The sequence below is a fragment of the Lynx canadensis genome, chromosome A3 (genome assembly GCF_007474595.2).
Source record: "Lynx canadensis isolate LIC74 chromosome A3, mLynCan4.pri.v2, whole genome shotgun sequence".
Taxonomy (NCBI): domain Eukaryota; kingdom Metazoa; phylum Chordata; class Mammalia; order Carnivora; family Felidae; genus Lynx; species Lynx canadensis.
The window spans coordinates 18,665,039-18,678,306 of record NC_044305.1 but is presented as its reverse complement, the minus strand read 5'-3'; the positions used below and the strand labels follow the sequence as shown (position 1 = coordinate 18,678,306).

The 13,268-nt window shown below is 57.2% G+C and overlaps 1 protein-coding gene across 3 annotated transcripts in view; it reads left to right on the top strand.

The window, feature by feature from the left end:
- Nucleotides 1–13,268, top strand: part of PLCG1 (phospholipase C gamma 1) — a 40,791-nt gene that overhangs the window by 16,681 nt on the left and 10,842 nt on the right. For all 3 annotated transcript variants that reach the window (XR_003967605.1, XR_003967604.1, XM_030309592.2), the window contains exons 2-21: nt 3,967–4,119; nt 4,239–4,332; nt 4,453–4,500; nt 6,999–7,083; nt 7,180–7,263; nt 7,497–7,531; nt 7,734–7,806; nt 7,910–8,011; nt 8,257–8,375; nt 8,462–8,547; nt 8,622–8,742; nt 9,485–9,653; nt 9,768–9,890; nt 9,973–10,074; nt 10,154–10,341; nt 10,578–10,778; nt 10,853–10,972; nt 11,062–11,242; nt 12,128–12,205; nt 12,983–13,086. Coding sequence is in view for 1 of the 3 variants with exons in the window: in XM_030309592.2 (XP_030165452.1) it covers nt 3,967–4,119; nt 4,239–4,332; nt 4,453–4,500; nt 6,999–7,083; nt 7,180–7,263; nt 7,497–7,531; nt 7,734–7,806; nt 7,910–8,011; nt 8,257–8,375; nt 8,462–8,547; nt 8,622–8,742; nt 9,485–9,653; nt 9,768–9,890; nt 9,973–10,074; nt 10,154–10,341; nt 10,578–10,778; nt 10,853–10,972; nt 11,062–11,242; nt 12,128–12,205; nt 12,983–13,086 (2,266 nt within the window). In the remaining 2 variants the exon portion in view is untranslated. The remainder of the gene's footprint in view (nt 1–3,966; nt 4,120–4,238; nt 4,333–4,452; nt 4,501–6,998; nt 7,084–7,179; nt 7,264–7,496; nt 7,532–7,733; nt 7,807–7,909; nt 8,012–8,256; nt 8,376–8,461; nt 8,548–8,621; nt 8,743–9,484; nt 9,654–9,767; nt 9,891–9,972; nt 10,075–10,153; nt 10,342–10,577; nt 10,779–10,852; nt 10,973–11,061; nt 11,243–12,127; nt 12,206–12,982; nt 13,087–13,268) is intronic.

The window sequence follows — 13,268 nt, the reverse complement described above, 5'->3', positions numbered from 1 at the left end:
GGGGAAACCAAGGCCGAAAGAGTGAGGGCCTGCCCAGTGCTGCAATTTAAGACCTCTGCTAGGTGGTTCTCCTCTGCTAGGTGTGGGCAAGCCTTCAGGAAGGGGATGGTCAGGGCAGGCTTCCTGAGGGAGTGGGAGGAGGCAGATTGCCACAGGACCCCCAGGCTTCTGCCCGGAGTTCCAGGCAGCCTGGCCAGCAGAAGGTCCTCAGCCCGCAGAGCTGGCATGTGATGCCAGTCCCTGGCCCAGGTGCAGGTTACCCCAAAGCCTCTCTAGAGAAGGGTTAGTCTCTATATCTTCGTGAGGATGTGTGGGTGATTAAATGCCCGGGATAGTTTTATCTTGTTACTGTCCACCACAGCCATGCTTGGAGTGGTGATACTCATGCGATTCCTAAAGCATGGGCCTCAGGAACCTGGTCCTCCAGCACACCATGCCTCCGGACAGGCTGAGCTTGGCCACATTGTGCTGATGGAACCCCAGGCCCTCTCAGGTTGGAGTGAGCTGGAAGATGGGCCTTTGTCATTGGTGAAAGCCCTACACTCTCTTGTGCCACACAGCAGCAGGCTGGCCTGGCCACAGTCCCCCTGGTTGTGAGATTCTGCCCTCGTCCTGTCTCACTTCCTTGTTTCCAGCCTACCGAGGGCCTCTCAGTACCCTGGCTTTTCTTTTCCCCAGTGTTCCTTGAACATTGTTTTCCCATGGTTGTGAGTGGGTGATGAGTGCTGGGTCGTGGGACTCTGGAAGCAGGGTGCTACTCTCCTGCTCTTCCAAGTAGTTCTCCTCTCCTCTCCAAGCTCCCAGGTCCTGGGAGGGTCTCTGTCCCTGCCCTTCCTGTTCTACTGCAGTTCTGACCCAGACAGCTGGGGTGGCTCAGCCTCCCCCTCCCCCCAACTAAGGCAGAGGCCATGCCTGTCCCAGGGAGTCTCCTCGCCTGATGGCAGTCCCTGGCGGACCAGTCCTGGCTCTCTTAGGAAAGGAGACCCTTTCTGTGTTTGTCTGGGAGGCAGGAGGATGGGAAGTGGGGTTGGGAGGTGACAGGATATGACTTTTAAGAACGTAGTAGAGCATCTCACCAGGCGTTACATCCTTTTTAGCCTGCTGTTGCCTTGATGCACTTGGAAGGCATCAGGACCAGGCTGGCACTTCCTTATGTGGGGGAAGTATAAGGGATCAAGTGTGGCTAAGCGGGAGCTGGGGAGACTTGGACACCTGGCCTGGAGCTGCTCTGGAGCTGCTCGGCCTCCCTGGGTCTTGTCTTAGACAGGAGCCCATTCTGCCTCCAGCCTAGTCTCAGGGGAATGTGCCCAGGAACACAGGACAGGACAGAAGTTCTCCTGGGCCTGCTGGCAGTGTGTGTGGGGTGTGTGTGTGTGTGTGTGTGTGTGTGTGTGCGCGTGCTTGCATGTGCATGCACATGTGCTCGTGCACCCACACAGGGCTCCATGAGGCCTGGCCCCAAGCTTTTAACTGACCCTCTAGCTGCCTGCCGAGCAGTAGGCACGTCCTGGACTACTTCTAGTGATAGGCGGGCAGCTGAGAGGAAGGGCCCAGGCTGTGGAGCATGCAGGCCCTGGCATAGATGCATTTGTGTGTGTGAGGTTGTGTGCCTTTGTGAGAGGTGTGGGAGGGAATGACAGCAGCTCTGCACCAGAAAAGTGTGCTGGTTTCTGTTTCAAAGGGCAGGGTTTGTGGTTATTCTGCAGTTTCTGATCTGGGCATTTCCCCTGTTCAGCTCCTCCTTTCATCCTTGGAAACTATCTTCTCAGGCTGGGTTTTTGTGACTCAGTTCCCCCCACCCTCCCTGTTTCTACCTGAGTGTAACTCCTTGTTTCTAAACCCTCCCCCGCTTTTTGTGGCCCCTTCCCCCACCCGTGTGCCTGCTTTTTTCATTTGTTCATTCAGTCCTTCAGCAAGCCTGGCCTAGGGGGAGATGAGGAATGTTCTCTCTCTCCCTCCTCTCTCTCTCTCTCTCTTTCTCTCTCTCTCTCTCTCTCTCTCTGTCTCTGTCACACACACACATACACACGTATTGCCACGAGGAGTCATGGGTGTGATTGCTGTAGGATTCCAAGTTGGGTCTTTGGAGGGAGAGGATGGAGCCTGGGAGGTAGACAGTCCATCCTAGGGACTGGGACGCAATGGGTGATAAGAAGCACTGGCCATTCTTGTGCTTGGTCCAGCTGAGTTTAGATGGAGCAGAAAAGATGGGAGGGAAGAAGCTGGGGGTGTAAATCACTGGGCCCCACCAAGAAGGGCCTTGAAGGCCAGAGAAGGAGCATGTTCTCCTCAGTGAGCAACTTTGGGAAGGATCAGAACAATGTTATTTTAAGGATTCAGAAAACTTAGGAAGGGTGGCTCATGGGTAAAGAGGACTTGGGGGTGAGGGCAGGGGTTTCAGCAGGAGGACCAGGCCTAAGGGGTTGATGAAGGCAAGGGAGCAGGGAGTGAGGTCCAGGTAGAGCCAGTAATGCTGTGATGGGAGCAGCTGGGGTTGGGGCTAGAAGCAGTGCCTCTATTTCAGGTGGGATAGATGAGGCACACCTGTGGCTGGAAGGGGAGGAAGAGGGCCCGGTTCTGGACCCCTTAGGGCATTCAGCCAGAGTGGTGTACAGTTGGAGCTGGGAGGGCACTGGGGTGGACCGTAGTGTGCTAGAGCTACTCCGGGCTCCAGATCTTCTGGGCCAGTCTGGGTTGAGAGCATTTGAAGGGGCTGTAGTGCCAGGGCAGTGCTCAGGGAGAGTCCTCTCTGGTGGTAAGCCAGGCTTCTTCTGTTTGAAGAGATCTTCCCTAAAGCCGTCTCTGTCTGGCTTGGAAAGTCTGCCCTCTCCAGGGTCGCAGCCAGCACCAGGCGATCATGTGGGTGTGTGGCGGGAGGCAGCCCTTCTCTGTGCTGCGTGTGCAGTGCTAGGGCCCTCTCCAGGCCTGGGGCTAGAACCTGTGCCCCAAGCATACTTTGGTGAGGGAGCAGAGGAAGGGAGCTTGCATTGAATGAGCTCCGGTGTGCCACATACAGGGCTGGGCAGTTTTGGCTCTTAGGACTTTTGATCTTACTAGCACTCTCACTGTTACTTGTTACCTGTGTTAACAGATGAAACAGTGGGGTCAGAGTGTTTGTCACTGTGCTGAGGTCACACAGCTGGTGGGAGGTAGAGCTGGGATTCTAGTCCAGGCAGTCTGATCCCAGAGTCCATGTATGTTTTTCTACCACCCTGTTTACTAGAGAAATTCAGTCAAGCCCTTGGCCTTATATGTGGTAAAACTGAGACTGGAAGAAGTTAAATGAGTCACTTGGCATCATCTCCCTTATTAGTGGCTGAGGCAGGTTGTCTCCCATTCAGGCCCCTGTGCTTCCCCGATGTGTACTGTGTCAGGGCAGGGGAGCACCAGGCCCTTTGACAGTCAGGATGGGGAAACATCCCTTTGGATACCCACTGCCAGGCCTCTTGCTGAGACTTGCTTGGGCATGTCTTTAGGTGGTGAGCCTTTTCAGGGGTACATCAGTCCCCTGGGCCTGATCCCTCATTTCTCCCGTGGATCCTGAGACAATTTGGGTCTTCCTAGCCCTACCCTGGGACTTTACAGTTTGTGTGTTTTGTATCAGGAAATGGTCCTCACAGAAGAACAGCCTTAGTCCCCATTTCTCTCTCTCTTAGAGTCCAGCTTTTTTCCAGGTCAGAGTGACCTGCCTACATTCTCAGCAAGGGAAGGTACGCAGGATGGGGCTGTCTGCTCCCTCAGACAGCTCAGCTTTTAGTAGAGGCCTGTCCTTAGGCTTAGCCCAACTCTCTTTTACCACCTAGTGGGACTGTGAGCATTCCTGGCTCTGCCCCTGGACAGGGTGTCTCTCTTTGTCATTCTTCCCTGAGGGAGAGTATGGGAATGAGTGAGGAAACCAGGCTGCCCTCATTTTGGTGTGGACTCAGAGACCCCAGCCTGATCTTGGTCTCTTCTCTGTCTTCCTAGTTGACATTCGAGAAATCAAGGAGATCCGCCCAGGGAAGACCTCACGGGATTTTGATCGCTACCAAGAGGATCCTGCTTTCCGAACAGACCAGTCACACTGCTTTGTCATACTGTATGGGATGGAGTTCCGCCTGAAGACCCTGAGCCTGCAAGGTAGGAGTCCAGGGTCTGGAGGAGGGAGGTGTAGGGGGTAGTTAGAGGGAATATCTACTGGCTCCTGGCTCGGCAGGAAGTATGTGTCCTCAGTTCAGCTCTTTACCCCTTGATCACAGCTACATCTGAGGATGAAGTGAACATGTGGATCAAGGGGTTAACTTGGCTGATGGAAGATACATTGCAGGCGGCCACACCTCTGCAGATTGAAAGGTAAGAACCACCCCTGATGTGGTTAGGGTTGGAGGCATTAGGTTCTAGGGAGCAGAGGCAGGGACACAGGCCTTTGTGTGCCTGGAGAAGTGTTCTCACTTCAGGCTTCTCTCCCTCCAGGTGGCTGAGGAAGCAGTTCTATTCGGTGGATCGGAATCGTGAGGATCGGTAGGTTTTGAGCTGTGCCTGTAGCCCAGCAGGTGGTTTGGGGCAGCCAGAACAGTAGCCATGTCTCTGAGCAGCTGCTGGAGAACCAGAGGACCCAGGGAGGCCTGCCTTTAGCAGAGCTGGGGGGCAGGCGAGTGGTTCTGGCACAAGTAACTTCCTGCAGAAAGCCCTCTAATGGCCTTGGTGCAGGCTGGTGAGAGAGGCCAGGGACTACAAGCTGTGTGCCCTGCCACTGGGGATAGAGACAGGACATGGAGAACTGGCTCTAGGTGTCCTACAGAGAGGGTCAGGGGCCTGTAGTGTGTAAGGGGGTGCCTTTTGAAGCTCGTGCCTTTGAAGCTGTCCTGTGACAGAGGGGCCAAGGAGAGGTGGAGGACAGAGATCAGGTCATGGTAAGGGCATTTGACTGCTGCTGTGAAAGAGCTGGAAAACCACAGAGGGTTTTGAAGGGAGGCATCTGGTGACCTGACTTGAGTTGCACAGGAATGCTGGTGCCTCTGGAGAGTCCAGGGCAGGGCAGAGCCGGAGAGCTTGGCCAGGGAGCCGCTTCAGCATTCCAGGTGGAAGATGAGAGAGTTTGAGTGGGCGGGGGGAAGGAAGTGGTTGGATTTGGGCTCTAATGTTTTGTTTTATTTTTTTTTAAGTTTGTTTATTTTGAGAGAGAAAGAGGGAGAGAGAATCCTAAGCAGGCTCCGCGCTGTTAGCGCAGACCCCGACATGGGGCTCGGTCTCAAAAACCCTGAGATCATGACCCGAGCTGAGATTAAGAGTTGGATGTTTAACTGACTGAGTCAGCCAGGCGCCCCTGAGCTCTGCTGTATTTTGAAGATAGAATCCAACAGAATTTCCTACCATTGATTTTGGCATGCAAAAGAAAGAGGAGTCCAGGATAACAGTAAGCTTTTTGGCTGGAGCATCTGAAAAGGTGGGGTTGCCATTGACTGAAATGGGGAAGGCCATGGGAGGAGCACATTTGGGGAGCTTACAGGTTCATTTGGGGTGTATTAAGTTTTATGACGCCCTTAGATGTCCAGGTAGAGCCATGGAGTTGGCAGGTGGGTAGAGTGAGTTTAAGGGAGAAGTTGGGGCAGGAGATGTTACCTCAGGAGTATAGAGATGTTTCTTCTACAAGCCATGAGGCTGGAGATCACCTGAGGTGGGGGGTGGGGGTAAGCATAGCCCGAAAAGGGAAGAGGGCTAGCATCTGATCCCAGGCTGCTCGGACACTGGGGATTTGAGAGGTGAAGAGGTGCTGGCCAAGGGAAGTAGCAACTTGTGAGGTAAGAGGAAAACCTGGCCGGGGGGGGGGGGGGAGTTTTGGAAGCCTGGGGAGGAGGGAATGGTCGGCTGTGCCAGGCCTTGTCAAGTGTGTTGAAGACAGAGGGGTGCCCTTTGGACTTGACAGCACAGAGGTTGTTGGTGACCTTGAGGAGTGGAGAAGCGAGTTCAGGGAAGGAAAGGGAGTGTGGATGGCTCCTTCAAGGTGTTGCTGTGAAGGGGAGCAGAGAAGGGGGTGGTAGCTGGAGAGGTTAGCTGGGTCAAGACAAGTGTTTTGGTCAGAGAGATAGCTTGCTTAGCTTGTAATGCTAATGGCAGAGTCCACAGAGGGAAAGCTTGGTGATGCAGCAAGTTTCCTAACCTGCAAAGCAAGGACCCTGACGGTCTCCCTCCTGGTGACTGGGGGTCAGAGATGAGCCGGTGCCTGCAGAGAGCAGGCACTTGCTCAACAGCACTTGCCAGCACCAGCTAAGACCACTCAGTACAGAGGTGGATCCTGGAAGGAAGTTTTGCTGCTGCCTGCCAGGCTCCTGAGCAGGAGGAGGAGGGGAAAGCTCCCCTTTCCCCCATCTTTTCCATTCTGCTGCCAGGGCCCAGCAGTGTCCCCTATCCCCAAATCCTGGGCCCCGGAGGGCAGGGACACTTTCCCGTCAGACCCCAGGAGAGTGCCCAGTCACCAGCAGTGGTAGTTCACTGAGCAGGCCCTCCCCCGCCCCTACTACCGCCACCAGTTCTGGGTATTGAGGCACAAACTCCCAGCATTCCAGGGTGACTGGGGAGGAATCACTGTTGAGCTGCCCCTCACAGGGAATATGTGAGCAAGCTGTGCGGGGCCTGGAAGTTCAGCAGGGGGAGGCTGCCTCCCTGTGTTCTGGGTGGACCAACAGCCTCTGGGAGAGCCTGGGGGACTAGAGGTACAGGCTTGAGTGCCTGACACCTAAAGATTGGCTCCCCTCCCCCATCCTGACCCACCTCCCTGGGCCTGTTTGCTCCTTTCTTGCCAGAATCATGACCTTTTTCTTTGCTCAGATGAGGAAACTGAGGCCCAGAGAAAGGAGGGGACTTCTCTTGGTCACCCCAAGGGTTCTGATTTAGTCTCCCCATCAGAAACATAGGTCCAAGGGTAGTGCTTACCTGTCCAACCCCAGGTGGACTCAGCCCATAGGTCAGAGGTCATGAGAGGTTGGGTGATGCCACTGGGGATGTCCCTCTTTCCTCAGTATATCAGCCAAGGACCTGAAGAACATGCTGTCCCAGGTCAACTACCGGGTCCCCAACATGCGCTTCCTCCGAGAGCGTCTGACGGTAGGGAATTCTCAGGCCATCCACAGGCAGGCAGTGGGGGCAGCCCGGGAGCCCCTTGCTGTGGGCCTGACCGGAGCCCTGTCCTGTGCCATGCAGGACCTGGAGCAGCGCAGCAGTGACATCACCTATGGGCAGTTTGCTCAGCTGTACCGCAGCCTCATGTACAGCGCCCAGAAGACGGTGCATGAGCCACCTGCCCTCCCATGGCCCCTGCCCCTGCTTTCCCACCCCAGCCCCCGCCCTGCTTGCCTCAGCCCTGCTGCCCCGCTTGAGGGCTTTTGGGTGCCATTTCTCCAGCTCTTCTCCTCTTGAGGCCCACCCCTGTCTGTTGTCCCAGCCTTTCTTCCTGAAAGCCCTTTTCCCACATGGCCTCCCCAGGGGCTCTCACTCTGACCAGGTTCTGTCTCCTGCAGATGGACCTCCCCTTCTTGGAAGCCAGTGCCCTGAGGTTTGGTTTGAAGTGGGGCGGTAGGGTTCTCCCCTGGTCCCTCCCCGTATAGATGGGAGGCATTGGGAGGGGGTGAGCCATGCGGGACCCTTTGGGGCAGCTGTGCTGGCCGGGAGCTGGGCTCTGCCTTCCGAGGGGCCCCTCACTGTCTGTGGGCTGTGCCAGCCAGCTGGCTGCCAGGTACTTCCCTTCTTCCCCACAGGGCGGTGGAGCGGCCGGAGCTCTGTCGCATGTCCCTTCCTGAGTTCCAGCAGTTCCTCCTCGAGTACCAGGGGGTATGGCTGGGCTCGGCGGTGCCAGGGTGCCTGGCTGGGGGGTAGGGACTGGGCTCGTCACGGGCCGCGTCTCGTGCGCTCCTCACCACCCCACCCCCACCAGGAGCTGTGGGCCGTCGACCGGCTTCAGGTGCAAGAATTTATGCTCAGCTTTCTCCGAGACCCCTTGCGAGAGATTGAAGAGCCGTACTTCTTCCTGGATGAGGTGAGCCCTGCCTTTTACTCACCAGAATGAGGGTTGCCGACCAGAAGCCCACCTGGGTCCCAGGAGCCAGATTCTCCTTAGGGGTGCTAGCTACCTCGTTCCCCTCACCCTCCCCCCCCAACACACACTGGTTTCCTGGCCCACCACAGTAGACCGTGAGCATTCTCTCCTTCCCACCACTGCCATGCCAGCAGATTGGGGTAGGGGCTCACTCTGGCTTTCTTTTCCTGCCCATTCCTGGACAGTTTGTCACCTTCCTGTTCTCCAAAGAGAACAGTGTGTGGAACTCACAGCTGGATGCAGTGTGCCCAGAAACCATGAACAACCCCCTCTCCCACTACTGGATCTCCTCCTCCCACAACACGTGAGTGCCTCCCTTGGCCCCCACCTGGCCCACCCTTGGGAGGGAGGCATTCACCCAACCACGCTTGCCTCTCCTTCCCTGTCCAGATACCTGACCGGGGACCAGTTCTCCAGCGAGTCCTCCCTGGAAGCGTACGCTCGCTGCCTGCGGATGGGCTGTCGCTGCATTGAGTGTGCGTGAGGGCCAGGGCTGGGGGAGGAGGTTGGGGGGGCCTGCCCTCTTGACTGTGGTCATGTTGCTCCCCAGTGGACTGCTGGGATGGCCCAGATGGGATGCCAGTCATTTACCATGGACACACCCTTACCACCAAGATCAAGTTCTCAGACGTCCTGCACACTATCAAGGAGCACGCCTTTGTGGCCTCAGAGTGAGTGGGAGAGAAGGGAGGAGGGCTGGGGTCAGCTTGGCTCCAGCTCTGTCCTGTGACAGAGGGTCCCCTCCAGTGCCCTGTCCCCATGCCCCATTTTTCTTTCGTCCTCTTGCCGTTTGCTTGACCCATTCTTCCTAAGCCCCTCCCTGTTTCTTACATCCATGGTCCACCCTCTTCAATGGTTTTTCTCTAGCCTGTGGAGCAAACTAAAGCTCTACCCGTCCGCAAAAAACACTTCCTTAACCCCAGTGGTCTCTTTAGGCCATTGTCCTACCAACCCCTTTCCCTTCACAGCCCAGAGAGTTGTCCACATCCCTACCTGCTGTCCTGCAATTCCTGTTCACCCCTACCTGTGCTCACTAGTCTCTCATGCCTCACTGAAGGGATCATCGGGGGCTCCGGCAACTAACTGGAGGGTGATTCCTGTCTCTCCTTACCTTCTTGGTGTGGGATGTCTCTTGCACTGCTGGGAGAGCCCCCATAGCTGGACCAACTCTGGGGACCTCTGTCTGCAGGGGTTCCACCCCTTTGTTCCTGTTGCACCCTTTGGTGCCCCTGTGGAACCTTCTTAACCCTTCCAGCAACCAAGGCCAGCATCTTCTCTGGGTAGCTTTCTTACAGACAGGGCCTCCAGGGCCTTGGTCCCTAACACCTCCTTCTCTGAGGGGGTGTTTGGACTAAGCATTGATCCCTCAGAATTGTAAGGCCTCTGTCACTGCACTGGCTCCTTACCCTTTAGGTACCCGGTCATCCTGTCCATTGAGGACCATTGCAGCATTGCCCAGCAGAGGAACATGGCACAGTACTTCAAGAAGGTGCTTGGGGACACACTCCTTACCAAGCCTGTGGACATCGCTGCCGATGGACTCCCCTCACCCAACCAGCTCAAGAGGAAGATCCTTATCAAGGTAGGGGTGAGCCCCCCACACTTCCCAGCACCTCTCCCAGGCCATTGCAGCCTGGGTGAGGAGGAGGGATGCTGGGACTAGGGGGCACTGCCATGTCCTGGCCTGTCCCCATAGCACAAGAAGCTGGCAGAGGGCAGTGCCTATGAAGAGGTGCCTACATCAGTGATGTACTCCGAGAACGATATCAGCAACTCCATCAAGAATGGCATCCTCTACCTGGAGGACCCTGTGAACCACGTGAGGGCCAGGCCAGGCCAAGCATGGGGAGGGGCACCGCGGGAGGAGGGCTCCGTTCATGGGCCCCACTTCTGTCTTCTAGGAGTGGTATCCCCACTACTTCGTCCTGACCAGCAGCAAAATCTACTACTCTGAGGAGACGAGCAGTGACCAGGGCAACGAGGATGAGGAGGAGCCCAAGGAGGTGAGGGGCCAGCCCAGGGCTGGGGGCTGGGCTGGGGTCAGAGTCACTGAGTGTCTTTGCTGTTGCCCTCCCCCCACAGGCCAGTGGCAGCACAGAGCTGCACTCCAGTGAGAAATGGTTCCACGGGAAGCTCGGGGCAGGACGGGATGGGCGGCACATCGCTGAGCGCCTGCTTACCGAGTACTGCATCGAGACCGGGGCCCCTGATGGCTCTTTCCTCGTGCGAGAGAGCGAGACCTTCGTGGGCGACTATACACTCTCTTTCTGGTAACCCACTCCTGGCACGTGTATACTCTGACGCGGCACCTCCCAGAGACCACCACGGTCCGTAGTTGGTCTCTGTCACAGGCTCTCCCATGGAACGTGATCTCATCACATGCATGCACACACATATACTTTTCAGGGTGCTTTGAAGCCCTCCTGCAGGGCCACCCACACCCGAACAACTTAGGTACCTCGCTTGGGCCCGGCCTGCTCCTCACTGCCTCCCTGTCTTCCCTCAGGCGGAATGGGAAAGTCCAGCACTGCCGGATCCACTCTCGGCAGGACGCTGGGGCCCCCAAGTTCTTCTTGACAGACAACCTGGTCTTTGACTCGCTCTATGACCTCATCACACACTACCAGCAGGTGCCCCTACGCTGCAACGAATTTGAGATGCGCCTCTCAGAGCCAGTCCCGCAGACCAATGCCCACGAGAGCAAAGAGTGAGGGAGGGGCCGAGGGCTGGGTGGGGGACGTGAGAGGTGATGGCCAGGGCTTGACTTGGGCCTATCTTCAGGTGGTACCATGCCAGCCTGACCAGAGCTCAGGCCGAGCACATGCTGATGCGTGTCCCCCGGGATGGGGCCTTCCTGGTGAGGAAACGGAATGAGCCCAACTCCTACGCCATCTCCTTCCGGTGAGGGGTGTGGCCTCGGGGTACTGTAGGTGGTGTGGGGTTATGCCTGAGTCTGGGCTGCCCTGACCCTGTGTGGCTGTTGTGTTAAGGGCTGAGGGCAAGATCAAGCATTGCCGCGTCCAGCAGGAGGGCCAGACGGTGGTCCTGGGCAACTCAGAGTTCGACAGCCTCGTGGACCTCATCAGCTACTATGAGAAGCACCCACTGTACCGCAAGATGAAGCTGCGCTATCCCATCAACGAGGAGGCGCTGGAGAAGATCGGCACAGCTGTGAGGGCCCAGTGCTTGAGGGGGCGTGGTGGACAGGGTGACCCTGGGCTAGCTGCTGGGCAGTGGCAGGACAGTCGGTATGTGGGACACAGAAGCCAGGGATGTTGTAGGAGCTCCTGGGAGGGTCACTCTGCCCAGCTAGGGGCCATGGTGTGGGTGCCGGGACGGTGTCCCAGAGGGAATGTCCTCCACAAGAACGTGTCTGCGAGGATGGGCATGCATTAGGTGAAGGCATTCGAGCAGAGAGCCCCCGCGAGCCGGGGTGTGGGGTAAGGCGGTCCAGGAGCTCATGCAGGGAAAGGTAGGCCCAAGGCCAGAAGCTTACTCAGGAGGTGTGAACTGGACTGTCGCCAGGGCAGGGGAGTTGGCTCCAGGAGGCAGAGGCATGAGGGTGAGGCATGTGAGGTAGAAGGCTACACAGACGGCACGGGGACAGAGAGGGCTCAGGACTTGGACTGATGGGGACTAGGGCGGGAGGTCTGCTTGAGACTTGGCATTGGTGAGCACAGGTGACCAGAGAGAGGACTGTGCACACTGGGGCCCGGGGCTGGGCTGATGGATAGGCAGCGTGGGGTGGGGGCGCCCAGTGGGGAGTGAGCGAGCCACTAAGCAAGAATGTCGGGCAGCACCTTGGGCCTTCGGGAACAGAGAGGTTTCAGAATCACGGGGTGGGCCTCAAGGGTTAAGAACTTGGGAGAGAGGGAAGGGCAAAGCCGTGCTGCTAAGGTCCAAGATGCCGGTGGACCAGGTGCCAGGGGAGGGGGCAGACTTGGCTTGGAGAGGAAGGCCATGTGGAGGCCTGCCTCACCGACTGAGGGGCACAGGGAAGCCAGCAGCCCCTGTTCTCTCTGGGTGTTAACGTCTACCATTCGGTCCTGTTTCCAGGAGCCAGACTACGGGGCCCTGTATGAGGGCCGCAACCCAGGCTTCTATGTGGAGGCGAATCCTATGCCAACTTTCAAGGTACGACCTCGGGTGTCTGGGCACAGGAAGCTAGAGAGGCTCCTGGCTGCTCTGGGCTTGTATTTCTCTGCTGGGGGCGGAGGGGTGCATCTGTGGTCGTTGTGGAGAAGTGGTGTTTGTGGTTTTCCGAGTCCTTAGAGCTTGTGAGAGATGTGTGGTTGGTGTCTGACCACAGCTCTCCTGGGGCTGACCCCCTCCCAGTCCCTGTCCCTAGGGGTCAACACTGACCCCTCCAAACTGCTCCTCAGGGTAAGTCTCATTTACTTCCTGGGTGGCAGCAGGGCGGGGGTCGGCCACAAGGGCCAGAAACTTTGTTCTTTGCTGCTCACTCCCTTATCTCGTGCAGATCCCTCGGAAAGGACCTTTCTCTCTCTGCTTTTTTCTCTAAGGAGTAAGGAGTTGTGCTTTGTCCCTCAGCAGCCAGGGAGCCTGGGACAAGGTTTTTTCTCCTACTTTCCAGATGAGGAATGATGGGGTCCCAGTCATGCCCATAGGCTTTCAGGTCCTGGGGGAGGCACCCAGGGCACCTACAGACACTCCTAGCCTGTGAGCCCTGGCTTCTGGGGGAGATTCAAGAATCTCCCTGTGGCCCGGGCTGAGGGGCTTGCAATGTTCCACCTGGACCCTGAGGAGCTTCCGTGGCAGAGGCCCTGGGTCACATGTGTCCTGGAGCCTCCTGTAGGGCTCATGGCGAGGACTATGCTGGGTGGGCTGCCCCACGTCAGCACAGTGGCGAGGATAGACTGCCTGCTGTAACCAGTGTCTCCCCCTCTGCAGTGTGCAGTCAAAGCACTCTTTGACTACAAGGCCCAGAGAGAGGATGAGCTGACTTTCACTAAGAGCGCCATCATCCAGAACGTGGAGAAGCAAGAAGGTGGCTGGTGAGCCTGGTCCCCAGAGCCAAAGCCTCTGGCATGTGTGGCGGGCTGGGAGGCGGGGGCCCCCTGTGCACCTGCCACTGTGCTGTCGTGGTGTGTCTGTCCCACATACCTGCGCACCAGCGTTGCTCCTGCAGCCTGGCGTAGGTGCGGGGACTCTGACAAGGGATACCCTCCTTGTGGGA